The sequence below is a fragment of the Apodemus sylvaticus genome, chromosome 7, assembly GCF_947179515.1.
Source record: "Apodemus sylvaticus chromosome 7, mApoSyl1.1, whole genome shotgun sequence".
In the NCBI taxonomy this organism is placed as follows: Eukaryota; Metazoa; Chordata; class Mammalia; order Rodentia; family Muridae; genus Apodemus; species Apodemus sylvaticus.
The window spans coordinates 91,649,674-91,670,872 of NC_067478.1; the positions used below are offsets into that span (position 1 = coordinate 91,649,674).

Consider the following 21,199-nt stretch of genomic DNA (forward strand, 5'->3'; position numbering starts at 1 on the left):
ATTAATAAGGCATAATCAATATTTGTAGATAGAGCCTCAAAAGTGAAGGATTCTTCTTGAAGAGGATCATAATTCTCTGGAACCTTGCCAAACTCACCATATTGACAAGGCAGTGCCCAAAAACACATTAGCACTAAACTGTTTCTGGGAGAAAACAGAATGCAGAGAGCTGACTTCCCTTTAGACAGAAAATCTCAATGCAGCAGCATTAATGTGTTGTCATGTTTCTGTGGCTTCTTCAGTTAGTCATTTGATTTTGAATCCCATATTCCTGACAGTAATTTCTTGTTTAGCCCTACGAAAATAAGCCCCAAATACCCATTGCTTCACAGAGCCAGACATTTACCATATTATTCTTTTGGTTCTATGGCTAAATAGAATTCATTATTGTTTTCCTAGATGTCACAAACTTCATTGTGAAGCATCTGCACTTATATCACTCATAGTTATGAAGAACACTAATGATGTATGCTCTGCCCAGCAGACACAAAAAAATGTAATAAAATGTAAATTTCTATTTATGAATCTTATAAATAATTTCCTATTGAGATAAAAAATTATCAAGCAGCAGACTTTTAAAGTATATATGTAACTTTAGCAATAGTGATATGCCTTATCAGGAAGGCTTAACTAAATTCTTCAGTTCACCATACCAAAAAGATTAAATACATGAATAAATAATTAAATAAATAAATAACTGAAATCACTAATGTAAAAGAACAACATGAAATGTTACTTTGACACTCACCATATTTGCAATCCTTTAATATGAGGCTCTTGTGGGAATGCATGCATTTTTAAATTCGTACTTCAAATTCCTACAGATAAGCTCTCTCCAATAGTGATTTACATTCTTATACAACTCCTGTCTCTGTAATAGAACATATTCTTATAAAACCATCAGGCTCTCTCATGCTTTATATTTTCTTACAATCCACCATCTTACAGTCATTGGGAACAATTTTCCTGAAGTTCTTACATAGGAAGAACAACAATATCAAACTACCAGACGCCCCACTGCTCTGAGGGACTTAACCATCAACCAAGGAGTACACATAACTCCAGCTATATATGTAGCAGAGGATTGCCTTGTCAGGCATCAATGGGAGGAAATGCCCTTGGTCCTATGAAGATTTGATTCTCCAGAAAAGGGGAATTGAGGTCAGGGGCTCAGAGTGGGGTGGGGTGGGAGAAGGAAAACCCTCATAGAAGCAGGAGAAGGAAAGATGGGATAGGGGGTTTCCAGGAAAGGGCAAAACCAGGAAAGGGGATAACATTTGAAATGTAAATAAAGAAAATATCAAATGAAAAAAGATTAAAAAATGAAGTTCCCTCTCTTCAGAATTTTGTTTCCTTCCTGTTGATCTCTTTCTTTAAGTCTTTTAGAGTACTGTTCATAGAGAAAAATGTTCACAATCACATAAAGCCTGATTCTGACACAAAATTATATAGATGCAGTTTCACAAAGGCTAAGATTTTAGTCTTGCTAATTGAGTGGATAATTAATGACTACTATACTGAAAAGAAAAAATATGTAATTCTCTCACCAGTAGGCATGGCACAGAAAACACACTTAAATCAATTCTACTATGAGCTCCTATGTAATTTGTAATAGTGCTATATATAATATATAGTGTGTGTGTGTATGTTTGTGTATAACTTTTCAACTTGCTGCTCTAAGATAATAAATAATTATCATGAAGACAGGAGTTTATGTCTGACTGTTACACAGTCTATATTCAGGTTGTCTGAATGTTGTCAGAGCCTTCCTGTAGGAGGATCTCATGTCAGAACAAGGCAGAGAGGCTCAGAGCAAGAGTCATGATACAAGGAGGAGAATGAGCAGTAGAGGAAAATATATTATTTTTATGAAGAATCCAACTCCATATAAATAATTGCAGTTCTTTAATATCAGCATCAATGCAATCAGGACAACTGCCCCCAGGATCGAGCATCTCTTAAAAGCACTAAAAAGTACTTTACACTGGCAAATAACATTTCATAATGGTTTGGGAGGGCCATTTAACTATGGTAAAACCAATGTTATTTGTTCTTCCCAGCAAAGAATATTTGAAAATCAAAATATTTAAAAGCTGTTATCATACAACAGCACCCAAAACAAAAACCTTATTACTGCCTCAAAAAGATATCTGCATCAGAGGTTTTGCTGTCTGCTCAAAATTGTTTTATAACCTTACCTTTACATTTTATTTACATATATATATATATATATATATATAAATTTAATTTTTTACACTCCATATTTTAATCCCCCTACCCATCCACTGTCTGACTTTTCCACATCCCATTCTTTCTCCACACCCCCAGTCTCCACGTGGATGACCCAACCCCACATACCACCTGACCTCTAAACCCGTTGTCTCTTGAGGGTTAGGTGCATCATCTCTGAATGAGCACAGACCCTGCAGTTCTCTACTGCACGAGTGTTGGGGGCCTCAAATAAGCTGGTGTATGCTGTATCGTTGGTGGTCCCATGTTTGAGAGACTTGGGGGGTCCAGACTAATTGAGACTGCTTGGCCTCCTACAGAGTTGCCCTTCTCCTCAGCTTCTTTCAGCCTTCTCTAGTTCAACAACAAGGGTCAGCTGCTTCTGTTCATTGGTTGTCTGCAAATATCTGCATCTGACTCTTTCAGCCGCTTGTTAGGTCTTCCAGAATGCAATCATGCTACGTCCCTTTTTGTGAGCATTCCCTACCCTCAGTAATAGTGTCAGACCTTGGGACCACCCCTTGAGCTGTATCTCACTCTGGGCCTGTTGCTGGACCTTCTTTTACTCAGCCTTCTCTTCATTTCAGATGGGAATGATTATGGGTCAGAGTTTTGACTGTGGGATGGACCCCCTCTCCCTCATTTGATGACCGGTCTCTTCCTACTAGATGTGGGTTCATGTATGTATATTTTTATTTGTATGAGTGCAAGTGTGATTACAATGTGGTGTGGTGTGGTGTGGTGTGGTATGGTGTGCATGTGTGTGTGTGTGTGTGTGTGTGTGTGTGTGTATGTGCATGTGTATGTGTGTGTGTGTGTGAGTGTTTGCAAACATGTATGCATTTGCATGTGCATGCTACTGTTCAACAATCAGTCTCTTTCCTTGGCCATTTTACTCCTACTATTTCTATCTTTGACTAAGAACTTGGTGATTAAACTAAGATTGTAGTCTAGTGAGCTTAAGGACCTACCTAACTCTGTCCAGTGTGATCATTAGAAATGCCTTCTTTCCATCACACTTTGGTTTTTAGGTGAAGAGGGGTGAGGATCAGGATGGTTAGTCAGGCTCTCAGTCTTACATGTAACCCCTTTATTTTTTTTACTGTGTTATCTTCCCAATCTTGTCTTTAATTTAAAGTGATTGATCAATAGAACAATTATACTGTGCTTTTTCAGTGAATAAAGAACATGACTTTTGAAATTTTGAATTATACATAAATATTTAGAAAAGCAAAGATGAAGGAAATTGTTAGTATTTTAAAATTTATTGGAACAGATCTATTGACTTTCCATTGTGGCTTCTGTATAATTTGAAGATTTATTTTTTAAAAATCCATTGTTACTAGAAAATCGGATGACCAACAGTCTCCATTAATATGGATCCCAAGATCTCTCAAAAATTGGACCACCAAACAAGCAGCATACACCAATTGATATGAGGCCTGTAGCCTAGCACACATACAATAGAGGACTGCCAGGTCTGTGTTCATTCAGAGATGATGCACCTAACCCCTCAAGAAACAGGAGGCCCCAGTGAGTTTAGAAATCAGGTGGGGTGGGAGGGAGAGACATCCGCATGGACACAGGGGGAAGGGAGGCAGTTATGGAATGTGGAACAGTCAGAGGGTACACAGGATTTGTCATGGTGGGGAATAAAATATGGAGTGTACAAAAATAATGAATGAATAAAAATATTTATTAAAAAGAAGAAAGAAAATGTTGAGTTCCTCCACTTTAGTGATTGTCATTTAAAAGAATCTTTCCTGTGTCATTAAAAGTTTCATTTGAAGAAATTAATATCCTCATTTGTTTCTGAAGTATGTAATACCATTTTTTGAACAATGGATTTTTATTGGATATTTTATGTATTACATTTATTTATTTATTTATTTATTTATTTATTTATTTAATTAAAAATGTTATCCCCTTTCCCTATTTCACAACCAGAAACCCCCTATCCCAACCCCACCTCCTCTTGCTTCAATTAGGGTGTGCCCCCAACCACCTACTCACTCCTGCCTACTCTAGCAGCTTCTCAAGTTCTATGGCAAGTAGGCTAAAGGTTATTTCTCTTAGAAAAATTTGTGCAATTTTGATTACTGGGTCCAAAGTGTTTTTTTCTCTTGAAATTACAGCTAGGAAAAAGAGAAAAAATGTTTGGTTTAAATTTATAAGATTCATGTAGTCGCTTCATTTTTTTTTTTCTGATTGGTCTTAAAGGTATAAATAGGTTTTAAATAACATGACTATAGAGTATTGGCTTATAAGTTATTGGGCATGATTAAATATTATTATATTGGTAATAAAAAGTTAGTTTAAAACTGGTAACTCAGGTTTGGAGTCATTTTAAACAACAACACATGGCATGACACAACCCAGGAAAAACAGGCCTCTAAAGATACTTCTAAATTGGCATCTTATTTTATGTAATTCTTATCCTAGAAATTAGAGATATAAAGGACAAGATTAAAAACAATATCTATTTAATGAGGTATTATAAGTTGCACTGCCATGCATTCAAACATAAGAACCAACAGACAAATTTTGTAGTGTGATAGAAATGCATTTGTCATTTTAAAAAGAATAGATTGTTTAAAATTGGGTTTTGATTTTGAAAATTGAAGATATGCTCTAATATTGCAAGAGAAAAGATTGAAAAGGAGAGCTTAGTGGGAATTTATTTGGTATCAATCAGGTTCCTTTTGAACTGTTTCAAAAAATTTGTAGATAAGAATACTAAAAACAACAAGGAGAATCTTTCCAGGAACCTTCAAAAACAGGTAGGTTTTGATATTTGACCCTCATACAATGGGGTCTGTTCCTCAGGACAGATGGGTGTTGGGCCTGGCCTTCTGCAATAGGCTCAGATTAGAAAATATTTATACTTGAGTCAATGCAAGGCTCAGAGCTGCCTCTGTGGAGGCTTTTGAGGAACTGCTTTTGTCTTGCAAATCCCACCTAGGAAGTCTCTGGCCAAAAGAACATCCTTGACAGATTTTTCCAGGTGTGGTTCAAAATACAGTTCAAACTTCAGATTTGTGTAAGTTTGATAAGGCTATGTAGAACTTATAAAGGCACTAAAATCTGGTATACCTGCTCCATACAAAATTATTATGGATATGAAAGGTTATTTCTTGCTTTGAATCATGATAATTGTAAAATATTTATTGGCTAAGACATTGCTTTAGGCTTACCACAGGAGGACTTAAACCTCTCTTCTCCAGGCAATGCAAATTAACTAGGGAAAGACAAATAATTTTACAGATAGTAGAAAAGACTACTGTAATCACTTGTTTATATTATCTGTTCGCAGTAATTATTTGCAAAAGAGAATATTAATGTAGAGTCACACTTTTTCATCTCCAAGTAAAGTTTTAAGATCCTATGTTAAAAGTTATTGGTGTGTTAATAAAGTGTTGTAAGATAAAATCATGAAAGTATTTTGAAAGTAATGTCTTAAGAACCTAATGAAACATTTGTTCCTTGTTTCAATCAACAATCAAATTGGTCATTGCAGAGTATTGATAGTTGGTCTATTGCATGGCAAGCCGTTTAGGCAAAATTGATAATAGTTATCTAGGCAATTACAAACAATGAATTCACAAAATTTTTAGGCAAATGATTGATCTGGAAAATATCATCCTAAGTGAGGTAACACAATCTCAAAAGAATACACATGGAATGCAATCTCTGATAAGTGGATATTAATTAGCCCAGAAGCTCTGAATACCCAAGGCACAAATTGCAAAACAAATGACACCCATGAAGAAGTATGGAGAGGGTCCTGATCCTGGAAAGGATTGATCTAGCATGGGAAGGGAATATAAGGACAGAGAAAAAGGAGGGAGGTGATTGGAGAAGGGATGGAGAGAAGAAGGTTTATGGGACATATGGGAAGAGGGGATCCGGGAAAGGGAAATCATTTAGAATGTAAACAAAGAATACAGAAAATAAAAATATTAAAAAAAAATCTTTTGCTGACCAACCTGGAAAAAAAAAAGAAGAAAAAGGTCCTTTGGAGTAAGAAGGGAAAAGGTGTGGTAAGTTCACAATATGGAGTATTATTTAGTGCTAAAGCAAAGGAAGCCATAAAAAAAATAGTTATCTAAAAGTTAAGTTGTTAAAAATTGTCTACATGCCTGCCTTTTTATCTCCTATAGATTTATAAATGCATCCCAAAAAGATTGCATCTACTGTGGGAGTAAAACTAATGTAATTGGATCACATGTTTATTCTTTTTAGTTTCTCCTGCTTTAGCACAGATAATTGAATTGGGTGCTGTAGCCGCTATTTGTAAAATATTAAAAAGCAAGCTTTTAATTTGTACACTGATAGCCTATACATATATATATATCACGGTTTACAATTGTTTGAAACTGTTCCATTTTTAGATACTGCTAATTCTTAAATTTTGCAATTATATATGCAAATACAACTCAAGTTAAGAAAAGGTACGGGTCTTTTAAATGACTGTCCGCTAGACATTTAAGAGCTCATTCCAGGGCTGGAGAGATTTGTATCCCATGCAGACTATAGGCCTTACATAGGGGCAATTGGCCATACATTCATATTCTTTACATCATAAGAATAGTAATGACTTGAGAGTAATTTTATATTTTTAGAAAATGTGCACATCAAATTATAAAGACATAATCTCGGTGACCTCAATTTCTACCTGTCCCATATAATGCTGTTAATTTTAGAGGACTTAATCAATTATTAAAAATGAATGGTACTCATATTTCTGATATTAGAAAATTAAAATATGTGCATGTGACTAATGATAACTTTTCAGGCTTTCTAGTTGCATCTGCTCTAATAGGAAAAGCAGCTAAAAATGCTAAATTTATTGTCAATGCTTACACAGTCATTGCCTACATTATAGTCTATGCTTGGTGTTCCAACTTAAGTTAAAACTGATAATGGGACTGGCTATTTCTTACAGTCATCAAACATTTGAGTTGCTCTGACAACAATTTAATAACAATTTAATTATTGACAATCCTCTAGGATGAATTATTGTGGAACTTTCAAACAAGATCTTCTAATTTAAATAGGGGGTAGGGGATTATATCCCTGTGTATATTATTTAAATATTGCTTTAAATTTTTAAGAAAATTTCAAAATTTGGATGCTGAGGAACTCTTTGCTGAGTGTCTGTAGCATCCTACAACTAGGTATACTCATGCCTAGGTGAAGTAGAAGGATACACATATTGGCATATGGCATGATTCTGATCAGGTATTTAATATGGAAAGAAGGCATGTTTGGATGTGTTCTGGAGAAGGCTGCAGAAGCATGCTAGCTACCAGAGTGATTGGTGTGGCATGCTGAAGACAGTGCCAACCTTTTGAACTTGCTGAGTGCCCTGACAATGGTGACAAGAAAGCTATATTGTGTCTATGTTCTTTTCCCACCTTACTTTACTTGCCTATGTCCCAGATTAGATCAACTGCCTTGCTTCAAGCTTTTAGACCTTATGGGACAGAGAACATGGAGACTGCTAAAACTGACTTGAAAAAATTAATGTAAAGGAGGAGTTATAATGTCTCTTCTCTTTCCTTTAATGAGATCAGTTATTCTGACTAAATCATGGACTGGTCTAGAAATAAATCAAATATTGGAGATTCCATTTATGAAGATGGTTAATAAACTTTATCAGCTGGTGCTTACCTGAAAAAAAGAGTCTCACTATTGATTCTCAAAGCCACTTGCCCCACACTGGTAAGTAAGGCTTTGTGTCTGAAAGTTGTAATTTGCAACAGAATTAGATACCTTGGGCCATCCAAAGACAAGATAATCCTGTTTTGCTTCTTACTTTTCACCTAGTATCTTAAGCAGACTTGTTGTGCCTACCTAGTCTCACCTGGATTGAAAACTGGCATGTCCGTTAAAGACACTTGCAATGTGTTTGGCAACAAATTGACCCTGGGCATCAAAACCTATACAAGTAATGTGGACGTTCTACTGGAGCTCCAAGGAACTCAGAGCAATGTACGTCTGCTAATGAGCAGGCAAGGGCACCAGTGGGAGATGCAAGGCAAAGCATTGCAAGGGGAGGACCATGTTTTCTGCCTCTGAGTCCCTTGTGAAGTAAACCTTGTATCATAGAGGTTGGTGTTTTAAAGACATTCCTTAGAATAACAAACTACAAGGTAGCCTAGAACCTCTCCTACCCAGAAGACACCATAATGTATTTAGGAGGACCAGGTCTATCTTCCCCTCCCTGGTTAATGCCCCCTGTCCTTTGACTGATGATTGTCCACTTGGTTGTTACCTTCTCATCTTAAAACTAATAAAATATGAGGAGATGCAGAGAGCCTTATTGGGTGCTATGCCACTTGGCAGGAATTTGACATTGACCAAGGTAAAGTTCTTCTCCCAGCCTTTGAGCAGGATTTCCTATGTTAACCATAATCCCCTCTGCCTAGGGTAGAACTCTCAGACCAAGGTGAAGCCCTTTGTTCTTCAAAGAACTGCAGTTTCCAGAGAGACACTAGCCAACTGCAGAGTAACTGAACCAGAGTAACCTAACTGGTTCTACAGAGAGATTCCAGCCTTTGGGGGGAAGGGTTCCCCCCCACATGTATTTGGAGACTGCCATTAAACTTAGAGTCTTTATTAGAAAACTTTTGGTCTTGGCTCCATATTCTCTCTTGCAAGCCCATTCTATCCCCAGATGTCCTTCCAGGTAACCTGTTTGATGTAACTCTGGGCAGTTATAACAGACCATCAAACAACCCTATTAAAAATGGGGTACAGAGCTAAACAAAGTATTCTCAACTGAGGAAACTAGAATGGCTGAGACACACCTAAAGAAATGTTCAACCACCCTGTTCAGTCATAAGGGGTATGCAAATCAAAACAACCCTGAGATTTTGCCATACACCAATCAGAATGGCTAAGTTCAAAAACTCAGGGGACAGCAGATATATGTGCGGATGTGTAGAAAGAGGAACAGTACTCCATTTTTGGTGGGATTACAAGTTGGTACAACCACTCTGGAAATCAGTCTGGTGGTTCATCAGAAAACTGGACTTAGTATTACTTGAAGACTCAGATATAGCACTCCTGGGAATATTCTTAAAAGAGGCTCTAGCATGTAACAAGGACACATGCTCCACTATGTTCATAGCAACCTTATTTGTAATAGCCAGAAGCTGGAAAGCCAGAAGCTGTTGTTCCTCAACAGAGGAATGGATACAGAATATGTGATACATTTACACAATGCATTACTGATCAGCTATTAAAAACAACAAATTAATGGAATTCTTAGGCAAATGGATGGAACTAGAAAATATCCTCCTGAGTTAGTTAACCCAATCACAAAAGAACATACATGGTATGTGTTCACTGATAAGGATATTAGCCCAAAAGCTCAAAATTGTCCTAGATAAAATTCATAGACCACATGAAGCTCAAGAAGAAGAAAGACCAAAGTGTGTGTACCTCAGTCCTTCTGAGAAGGTGTTACAAATACAGAGCACAGAGACAAAGTATAGAGCAGAGACTGAAGAAAAGGCCATAAAGATAATATGTTTGGCTCATATTGATTACAACTAGATAAGTCACTAAAACTGATTTTCATAGATCAGATGTGCTATGGGTTGTCTTTTCAATGTTCTTGAGGAGACATGAGAAACATCTTTATTAACACAGAGATGGAAAAATCTCTATTTCTAGTCTTTCCAAGTTATAGTGATGCTCCTGAGCTGAGAACATTAATTTGGAGATCCCTTGCTTTATATCTTTCAGAGGCATATTAAATAGTAGGCATAGATTACTATGATAATTGCATGTGATCACTATGCTTCCCAGTTTGACAGCTTCTGATGGATAAGGCTAAGTGGTTCATTATAGAATAAGTTGCCTTGAATATTTCACCTGTAATTGTAAATTTCACATGACATTTAAGATATATTCATTTGGTTTCATTATAAAAGCTGTGTCATAACCCACTGGTTTGGGCATATTACAAACCTGGAAAATAAAAATGAATATTTAAGATCTGGAAAACATGGAACACATTGCTTATGGACATCTGCAATTATGTGACCATGTTATAAAATAGTCTGGTAGTGCAAAAGTAAGTTACTATAATGACTGGGAACCATATTTCAAATGAAATATAGTCACCAAGGAAAGTATATTGGGAATAGAGACAGACTATTTGAATTACAACTTAAAAAGAAGACAATAACTGTACCATCCAATAGCATGCTATTATTTATTATTTATGTAATCTTTATTTGAACTTGTACCAACAATGAATACTTTAGAGAATGTTATAAAATGATAATGAAAGGAAGAAGTTATTTACATGATGATGTTATCTAATTGCTAAATAGTGAAGGATGAACGCTTTCCAATGGTAAGGACCAAAGAAAACATACTAAAAATTAAAGAAGTAACAAATGCTCCCCTCCAAGTTGATCCCTCCCACACACACAATACAGATAAGAATCCAGAGAAATATATTAAAGAGTACACAATAACTCTTGGTGTTACAACTAAAGCTAAAAACCAATACCAAATTAGGTTTAAAACTTTCTTTGGGTTAAAGATTTTTTCAAAGCAATTTTAACATCTTTATTCCTAAGACTATAGATTAATGGATTCATCATGGGGACCAAAATGTTATAAAAGACAGAAGATATTTTTCCTGTGTCCAAAGATCCAGATGAGGAGGGTTTTAAATACATATATGTACATGACCCAAAGAACAGAGAAACAGCTATTATGTGGGAGCTACATGTGCTGAAGGCTTTGGACCTACCTGCTGTGGAGCTGATTTTGAGGATGCTTGAGAGGATAAAGCCATAAGAGGTAAAGATGATAAGAGTGGGTACAATGATGTTTTTTCCTGCTACAATTAACACCTCTATCTCATTAACATAGGTGCTGGTACACGAGAGCTGTAGCAGAGGGAGGAGGTCACAGAAATAATGGTTGATGGTGTTTCCATCACAGAAGGTCAGTCTCAGGACACATCCAGTGTGGATCATTCCATCACAAAACCCCATTAAATATGAAGCAAAAATAAGATAAGAACATACCTTAGGAGACATGACAATGTTGTACATAAGTGGATTGCAAATGGCCACATAGCGATCATAGGCCATTGCTGTCAGCACATAACATTCACAAATGAGAAAAAAGCAAAAGAAGTAGAACTGTGCCATGCAACCCTCATAAGAAATGACATTCTTCTTTACTACAAAGTTCATCAGCATTTTGGGTGTAACAACTGAACAATAACAAAGGTCTACCCAGGACAAATTAAAGAGAAAGAAGTACATGGGAGTGTGAAGGTGAGAATTCAGAACAATCAGCAGGATCAAAGCCAAGTTCCCCAAAGTAGTTATCATGTAAGTCATCAGAAAGAGTAGGAACAGGGGTATTTGTACATCAGGCTCGTTTGTTAACCCCATCAAGATGAACTCAGTGACCAGAGAAGCATTTTTCAGAGCCATTCTTCTCTAAAAGAATCTGTAGGAAGAAAATTCAGATAAAATTAGGTAGCATGAATGAACATAACACCATAATTTCTCCTATATAAGTGAGGTATGTATTAGTAATATCTGAAATTTATTAATTTGATAAAAAGTATCATTTCATGATACCACATTACTCAAAGGCATGATCTATCCTTTTAAACATGAAGTATATTCTAGAGCATCAACAACAATGTATACAAGCTGAATAGATTAATGTCATACACAATGCAACTATTAGAAAAACTAAGAGAGAAAGGTGATGCAGGTTGTATCAAGTCAAATTGCCTTTCGTCTCTTTATATTATTTCTTTGACTCAGCCTCTTTCTTGTCCTAGAAGAAGTTAAAGGCACTGAACTTATCTAAATTTAGCCTTTGCATAACATATACAAAAGAATTTAATTGTACAGATAGTTAATGTAGTGTGCTATTTCTGTACTCTGGTAGTTTAAAAAGGGAGCAGCAGATGTTGATAAATTAACTTATTATTAATCTGGTTCATTGTGCATACTTCAAAGTGTAGCAAGTTTTGGCTGATCAACAAGTAGAGAAATATCTGTTGGATCAATAGTGATTTGAAAGTATCACTTTTAATAGTATTTATAAGGTTAATCTGAGTCTGTCACTCTTTCAGTCTCTAACTCTCTAGCTCTGTTTCTGACTATGTCTCTCTCTGTCTCTGTCTGTTTCTGTCTATCTTGGTCTGTTTGTCTAAGTAATTCTTGCTCTCTTACTCTCCCTCTCTTCCTTTCCTCCTCTCTTCCTCTCTTTCCTCTCTCTTTCTTCCCTCCCCCTCTCCCACTCTTCTCTCTTTCTCCTTCTCTCTATATTCCTTCTTTCCTCTCTCTTTCTTTCTATCTTTCTTTTATCTCTCTCTCCCTCTAACTCTCTCCCCCCCTCTCTCTCTCTCTCTCTCTTTCTCTCTCTCTCTCTCACTTTCGGTCATTTTTCCCAGGTCTATCATTCTTTATACGCTTGGTATACCTAGACTTTTAGAAATTCATTTGAGTGGACTATGTTCATTTTCTGAATTCTTATTGAAATTCTCAAGTTTAGTTACCAGCCCTCTCACAACAAAAATCACAAATTCAGGAGTGAGCTCTATCTCATGAAAAGAACTTCCTGATTAAGAAACCAAAAACAACTCCTACTTTACTGACTTACACAAACCTTCTGCCCAGGTTTCAGGATATTTTCTAGTGAATTTTGGTTAAATTTTATGACTGTACAGATTAGAAAACAAAGTAAGATCTTGGGTTTGGGGCTACAGCTCAATATGACACCTTTCTGTAAATATAATGGGCTCAAACCACAAAGTGGAAAATACTTTATGACTCCTATGATATTATAATCTAAGAGTTTGGTCCACACACATATATCATAAAATGTTGGTTACTGGAGCAAATGTGAGGGAAAAATCAGAATTAAGAAATAAATAGATGTCAAATGTCATTGTATAAATTGATGAATAAGAAAATAATAGTATAATAAAAGATGTTGGTTTCAAACCTGCATGAGACCTATCATGACTATATGATAAAAAGTAATCCATTCAATTGGAAAAGTTGTCTAGACCTAGAGATCTACTGTTCAACATCTTAACAGGAATAGTGCCCCATTGTCATCTTGAATTTGTTAAGAGGGTATATCTTAAGATTATCTCCTGACTGCATATATTTTTCAACCAAATGAAAGCAGTCCTGCATTCAAAAAGCCACATTTAAATCAGTTTCATTGTTGAGCATTCCATAAACACATGGATTAAAACAAATTGTTACCACATGAACATTTTAGAGCTTCAATATATTTCCATGAAAGTGCCTATTAAATAGTAAAATAATGACATAGAATTCAAAACTTACCTTCCTTTAGTGAAAAACACATTCTTGCTTACTTACAGGTTTAATTTATCTTGGTATCCTGAAGAGGACTTAGATATCCTTGATTCCAAGGTGACACAGTACAAAATTAATATCCTACACTTTTTGGAAATCTTTCTGAACTACTGATTATAATCTTCTAAGCTATTTTCTAATGCCCCTAATAATCACAGGGAAGCATTCACTTTTTATTTTTATCATGTTGGCCACTAGGCAACAGTAGATATTTTAGATAGTTTACTACTGTCCTACATGTAGCTATGGTTAAGGAAGAGCTTTTCTTCAAGTGTTCTCTGGACACAGGCCTCAGAAACAAAGAGGGAATTGGGTTATTGCATTTGTATGTTTGACTGTCACGTGTGTCTAAACCTTTAGGGACTAGTTCTCTATTCAGTTATGCCTTCTCCCTTTGGGAATGTATTTCCTCTGTGCTGGGACCAATACTGAACTCCCAACTGAAAGTAATCTTTATCACTTAAGGGAAATCTGATACTTTTGTCATTTTCTCTTTGTTCCCAAATCCTTTCGTGGTAATATTCCACAGAGTCTATTTCTGTTTTTGTCCATAGTCTCATTATTTTTCGGTTTCTTTTTAAAGGAAGTCACCTTGTATTAAATATTTTTCTCAAGGCCATGTCTTGCTTTCATAGATCTGAATAAAACTCAGGAAGTCACCCATGCTAGGCATGAGCTCTACCACTGAGCAATATACCCAGACCTCAAAAACCCTAAAATCACATTTATTGCTCTGTGTGAAGTGGGGTACTCTTTTATTTACATCACTCAAGATATAGAGGCAGGCAAATCTCTGTGAATTCAAGGCTAGCATGATTCTACATATTAAACACCATGCCGTCCAGGGCTACATAATAATATTTTCTCAAACAAATAAACAAACAAGCAAACAAAGAAAACAACAAAAAATAACATTTTTTGTGTTGCAACTCAACTTAAAATTTTAAACAATTACTAAAAAATTCTGAGGGGCTGCCCTTCTTGATGATTAACAGTTTAGGAAAAATATGAACATTTTTATCAAGTAAAATACATGTTATTAAGTGGTTACAAAACAACCAAATTAGAATCTTTAATTCTAATATGTAAATGTATCATCTATATATTCATCAAAGTAGTGAAATGTAATCACATGATTTTGACTTATAAAAATCCACAAATATGCAATTTTTAAAATTTTCAACATTTAAAAATTATTACAGGTTAGCATGCTGGTGGAAAATGAAAAAGCAAAGGGAAGGTAGACACAAATGAAAATGTAAATTAATGTAAAATAAGCAACTTTGATATTTCACCTTATAACATCACATTCCAAATGACTGTTTTAAGTAATCAAACAAAAGCTAAAATGCAGATTCAAGTAACACTTGAAGGTGGACCTGTATTTTCAAAGAAACTTACAAACTATAAATATATATAAAGTTCATTTTAGATTTAAAAATCCTAGAAGATACTATTCATTTTTCCTTTTATTATATACTACTTCAAATTATCTATACATATACATACACATATACCTACATGCAAATATACACAAAAACATTTATATATATATATATATATATATATATAATATATATATATTAAATATATATAAGTATCTGTATATTTATATTATTATATATAATATTTATATTATATAATTGTATATGTATTTATATATATATAGTATGTGTGTGTAAACACACAAACACACACATATAGTAATGTAAATATGTAATTGTTCTGAAGCACAATTATTGAGGTCTTGAACTTAGTTGTAAATTACTCTGCCTACATTATTTAGAAATTAAATAAATCAATGATTAATTTTTATAAAGTTATTTGTAATTTAAAATAAAATCATATGTATGCAGTTTATGAGTAACAATGCTAAACAATAGATATACTTTGTGTACTAATTAAATTGAATAAAATGAAATATTCATCATCTGACATTATTGTTACTTCTTTAGAGCCTAAAATGTAAAATTTTTTATTTTATAATTTAAAAATAAAATCATTTACTGGAGTCACTATGTGGTGTATTGTATTCAAATATAATTTTCCAGATTGAAACCAAATACAAGATTTGACCTCTTCTTTCTGCCTTTTACAAATTCTCTACAGTTCTGGTAATTCTGATTCTATTATAAAATGAGAAAGCACCTATTATTTGTCAGTTTTGGTTTTATATGTAAAATGACTCAATGTTTTGTAACATAAAATTTACTTTTCTTTGAGGTGAGAAATAGGCTTGGAGACAAAGTATGGAACAATGATAAAAAATTGTGTGTTTATTGAATTGTCGACATGATATCAATCAATCATTTAGATAAGCTGTAAGGTATATTGGAGTTACAGAAACAAAATTATCCATACTTTGTAAAGAGAATTTTCCAACTTATACACTGACATGAAAAAGATCTTCACTGAAAATACGGACAAAAATGTAGACCCCCCCCCAATTACTTACAGGATTATTGATTCCAATTACAATCTGTCTTTTCTCTGAAACTTAATTTTTTTATTGCCATCTCAGCATCTTTGTTCCTCAAATTGTAGATCAGAGGTTCAATCATAAGACTGATATTAGTGTAGAAAACTGAAGATATTTTTCCTTGATCTATTGATCAGAACAGTATTTAAGAGACATGAATGCAGCTGACCCAAAGAAAAGAGAAATCACAATGATGTGAGAGCTACAGGTGATGAAAGCTTTTGATCTTCCTTGTGTGGATTTGATGTTTAGAATGTTGGCAAGGATGAAAACATAGGAAATGAGGATGGTAAAGCTGGGGATTGTGATGTTAATAGCCACAACTATGAGAACCAACACCTCATCAACATAGGGGCTGGTGCAGGAAAGTTGGAGGAGAGGGAGAATGTCACTCCAGTAATGCTTGATGACATTGGCATTGCAGAAGGTCAGTCAGAGCATGCAGCCTGTGTGGGCAGAGGATCCAGCAACCCTGATCCAATAAGCAGCAAAAGATATCACAGAACAGTCCTGAGAGGACATGGTGACATTATACTGTCAGGAGCCATAATGGGACAAGCTAATATACTAGCAGAAGATTATCCTGAAATGCCTGCCTCAGATTATTATATAATCTGCGACAGGTGAGCCCCCATTCAGCAAGGCTGTGGGGGACTAATTTTAGGAAAGATTCCTGCTATTTATATGCTTTTCCTGTTGATATTATTATACATTTATAATAATCAGTAAGTAATTTCACACCCCTTTGGATCAGATCTCTGCAGATCAACGAAGATGTACTGTCTTATAGTGATGCTATGTATACAAATAGATGACTTAAGTTTTAATGATGATCCTATAAGTATTCTTAGAATTATATTTATGATTATTAAGCTCTTTTATAATGGGAAGGCTACTAGGTCCTTTTCTATAGTCAAACTGCAATGAGAACTCTGCCAGTCTCCCAAGTGTCACAAGTTTATTGCTCTTAGATGGCAACCAGACTTTCTCCTACTCAGAGTACATTCCAAGAAGTTGTAAAACAATTAACCAAAGGTCATAAAAAGGGAACTAGGATTTATTATAGGTGTTAGGACAGAAGATTAAATATTAAGTGGGTTATCTATACAAAATTTCACTGATAACTTAGTTATAGTTTTAAACTTTTTACAAACCTGTAGAGAAGACAGATGATAGCTAGATAATTACTCCTAATGGATATGCATGTAAACATTCTCTGTTGTGAGCTTCTATTTGAATTTCTCACTTGGTATTTTGTGTGAACTTATGATGAACTTTGTAACATGTGATCATGTGTTCTGAAGGATGTTTAAGGGCTGAGGACAAGAGAAGTCAGACCAGAAGTATTGAGTGAGAGGAATAGAGCTGAGAGAAGAACTGAACTGAGAAGTTTTTAGTCAAAAGAGAACAAGATTAGAAGGAGAATGCAGAGTGGAATAACTTAGAAACTATAGGTAACATAAAATAACTAAGAGAACTATGTGCAGGAGGCAGAGGGAAAGAGAAAAAAGATGTTGCAGAGAGCAGAAGGAGCAGGCAGCCTTCTACTTACCATGGGACCGCACAGGTCCCATGGTAAGGACAAGAAAAGATTAGTCTTATTAAGAGAAACAACATTTTTTCTTACAAACATGGAGTTAATTCATTTAGCATTAAAAGGGTGGAAGATTTTTCTTTCTCGATGCAATAAATATTGGAATACATCTTTCATCCAGAATGAGTGAGTTCTTTCTGCACTGGTGCTTGGTCTTTTGCCCCATATGCAAATGTAAATATACTTGTGTGTATGAATATGTAATTGTGAGAATGTGTGCATGTGTGTGTGTGTAAGCATGAAATTTTGAGAATGCATGCAAGTTGGGCCTAACTGACTGTGAAAATATGTATGAAGGTGTATGTATGAATTTATGTGAGATTATGCATATTCTCTTATGTAGAAGTTTTTCTTTCTGCAAGTGTTATTCTCTTCTGGTTCAATAGAAGTTTATTGCTCCTATCTTCCCCCTAGACTAACAAGCAAGAGGCATATGGACAAGGCTCTAGCAACTAATCCTTTACTTACTCTCCTGCTGTTTTAGGATGAGGTGTTAAATGCCTGAGACTGCAGTCTCTGGCTTCAGAGGAACACAGAAGGCAGGTTAGCTATGTTAGCCTAGTAACTTAGACTTAGATAAGTAAACTTTTTATTATACAGCAACCCTGAATTTTCTGTAAGACAAAGTCTTACCCACACAGATGCTCTTCCCCCTTCTGTTGCCTCAAGAAGGATCAAGAAGAAATGCCTCTGCTGGGGTTGGCTCCCTGCATTATACATCAAAGGATTACAGACAGCCACATAGCAATCAGACTTTGCGATCAACATGTAGAATTCAGGGATGACAAAAAGAGAAAGAGAATCATCTGAGTCATGCACCCCTCATAGAAGATAAAATTCTTCTCAGAGACAAAGTTCAGCATCATTTAGGGGCTGAAGAGAGAAAAGTAACAGAGGTCCATGAAGTAGATGTTGAACAGGTAATGGTACATGGGGTTATTCAGATGAGGATTAAGGCCAATCAGCTGATCAAGTCAAAGTTTCCCACCACTGAGACTATGTAGATTGTTAAAAACAAATAAAAGAGGGGCAGCTGGATCTCTGGACAATCTGTCAAAGCAGCAAGGACAAATTCTGTCACAAAAGCGGTATTTCCAGTCATCATGCTTATCACTGAAAATCTGTAAGTCAAGAAAAATTTATTAATGAGTAAACCAGATCTGTTCCAAGATGTTAATATCAGCTGAGTTTAGCACAATGGACAAAAGTCATGCTTTGTAATATGAATATATTTTCACACTCTCCCATTAGTAAAAATGTGAGTCAACCCATACTCATTCTAATATCCTGGATAATACAATAGTATTCTTCTGTCCTTGCCTCAACCTATTGAGGTAGTGTGTCTGAATTGCACTTGTAACCATTTATAATCTTAGTTGGTGGGATGTGGTTTGCAAAATACGCTTTTGGATCTAGTCTTTTATTTCCCTTTCCTTTCTTCCTTTAGACATCCTAGTTCTTCTGTGATGTACATAAATTATGTTTTGGGAGGGTATCAGACATACAAATTCATTCCTCACAGTGTGTGAGATTTCCATAGCAATAACAATAAGACTCTAAGAAGCCAACAGGTATAGAGAATATTCACAGTATTCAAGGTATATCTTTTTAATAATATAATATCAATTATGTTTTCCATTTTTCTTCATATTTTCTTCTACTCTGTCCTAGCTTCACACAGGGATAAAGAAAGATTTTTCTTTCAAATGTTTATGAAAGTATGAAAGAAAAAATAGTAACTATTGTGGGTGTAGGTTTCATTAATGATACTTATATATATATATATATATATATATATATATATATATATATATATATATATATATTTTTTTTTTTTTTTTTATATAAAATCTTTCTGGACACGGGGCGGCGGCGGTGGCGGCGGCGGTAGCAGTGGCTGCTCCAGCTGAAGGGCCATCAGCGGTGGAACCAAGGCGACACAGGGTCCAGTTAGGCCCTGCGCCCACGACCACTGACCTTCGCTGACCAGCCGGGCGGCAAGCAACTGAGGTTCTGCGGAGCCTTTCGCTGCACGGAAGCCACTTCAGAACTCGGCTTCCCGCCAGTCAGGAGAGACTCACCTCCATCTTGATCCGGGGCTCCAGAGATCGGTCAGACTGAGGTACACAAACATAATCCTAGGTCCAACACCGCAGGGGTCTGAGCCAGACGGGCGTTGGCCTGCACCCAGGCCCTGGGCTGTTCGAGTGGCCATCGGGGCGCCAACCCAGCCAGGAGTTTTTTTTTGCCCTGGCCGGCGCACGCGCCGCCATTTTGCCTACAGGAGCCAGAGTGCTCGGGAGGGCAGAGACTGCTAACAAGCGTAGCCTGAGGCTAACAAAACGGGGGTCTAGGCCCCAAAAGGCACAGGACTGACCCCAAGAACTGGGCGGCTTGGTGGGCCATCTGTGTGTCAACCCGCCCAAGAGGTTATTAGCACAACAGACTCTCCCGGTGCTTTCGGGGAGCGCGGACGCGCACGCCCGCCATCCGGGTCACCTGGCGGACCCAAATAACAGTCATAGCCCTAGGGGAACTTTGCTCGGACCTTGGCCTCCCAGGCGTTTGCCTGGACTCAGGGCCTGGGCGACAAGGCTAACCTAGTGTGCGCCAGCCCGGTTGGGGAAATCGGCTGCCCAGCGGAGTGAGCGGAGCACAGGGGAGGTCACAGCAACATTCACCTTCGGAGCTCCCTGGGGGTGCACACGGGTTCCACCTAGTCCACAGACACAATCTGGGGCAAGGCCTCAGGCAGAAGCCCCCAGCTCAACTCTCTCCGCTTCAGATCAGCCTGGGTGGCGGCCACATCTCCAGGTCCCTCAAGAGGCTAGTGGGGGCTTCCGGGCGGCCAGCTGGGAGAAGTCGGTGTGCTCCAATAAATCCTGCGGGCCCCAGCGGGAGCCTTCAGGTGCCTGCTTCGGGATCTGAACAGCCTGGACAACAGCACCCTGTCTACAGGCAGTGCAGAGTGTAAGCTGTGCACCAGAGGCCAACGGGGAAGGGGCAGCTTGCACTGGTGAGTCCAGCACTGACAAGACCAAGTAACACCAGTGAGAGCTAGATGGCAAAAGGCAAACACAGGAACGTCACTAACAGAAATCAAGGCAATATGGCAACATCTGAACCAAATTCTCCTCTACCAGCAAGTCCTGGATACCCCATCACACCAGTAAAACAAGATTTGGATTTAAAATCACTGGTCATGATGCTGGTACAGGAACACATGAAGGACATTCAGGAGAAAATGGATCAAAAGTTAGAAGCCCTTGCAAGGGAAACACAAAAATCATTGAAAGAAATCCAGGAGAATACAAAAGCCAACAAGGAGGAAATGCAAAAAACACTTAAAGAAATACAGGAGAACTTTGGTCAACAGGCTGAGGTCATGAAAGACGAAACACAAAAATCTCTTAAAGAAATACAGGAGAACTTTGGTCAACAGGCTGAGGTCATGAAAGAAAAAACACAAAAATCTCTTAAAGAATTACAGGAAAGCACAAACAAGCA

At 36.7% G+C, this 21,199-nt stretch overlaps 1 protein-coding gene and 1 pseudogene across 1 annotated transcript; both read right to left on the minus strand.

The window, feature by feature from the left end:
* Window positions 1–10,769: 10,769 nt before the first annotated feature.
* Window positions 10,770–11,702, minus strand: LOC127690039 (olfactory receptor 8B3-like). The gene has a single exon (XM_052189602.1). The coding sequence runs from the start codon at window positions 11,700–11,702 to the stop codon at window positions 10,770–10,772; it is 933 nt and encodes a 310-aa protein (XP_052045562.1).
* Window positions 11,703–16,078: 4,376 nt separating this feature from the next.
* LOC127689764 (olfactory receptor 147-like) lies at window positions 16,079–18,800 on the minus strand (annotated as a pseudogene).
* Between the last annotated feature and the right edge of the window lie 2,399 nt (window positions 18,801–21,199).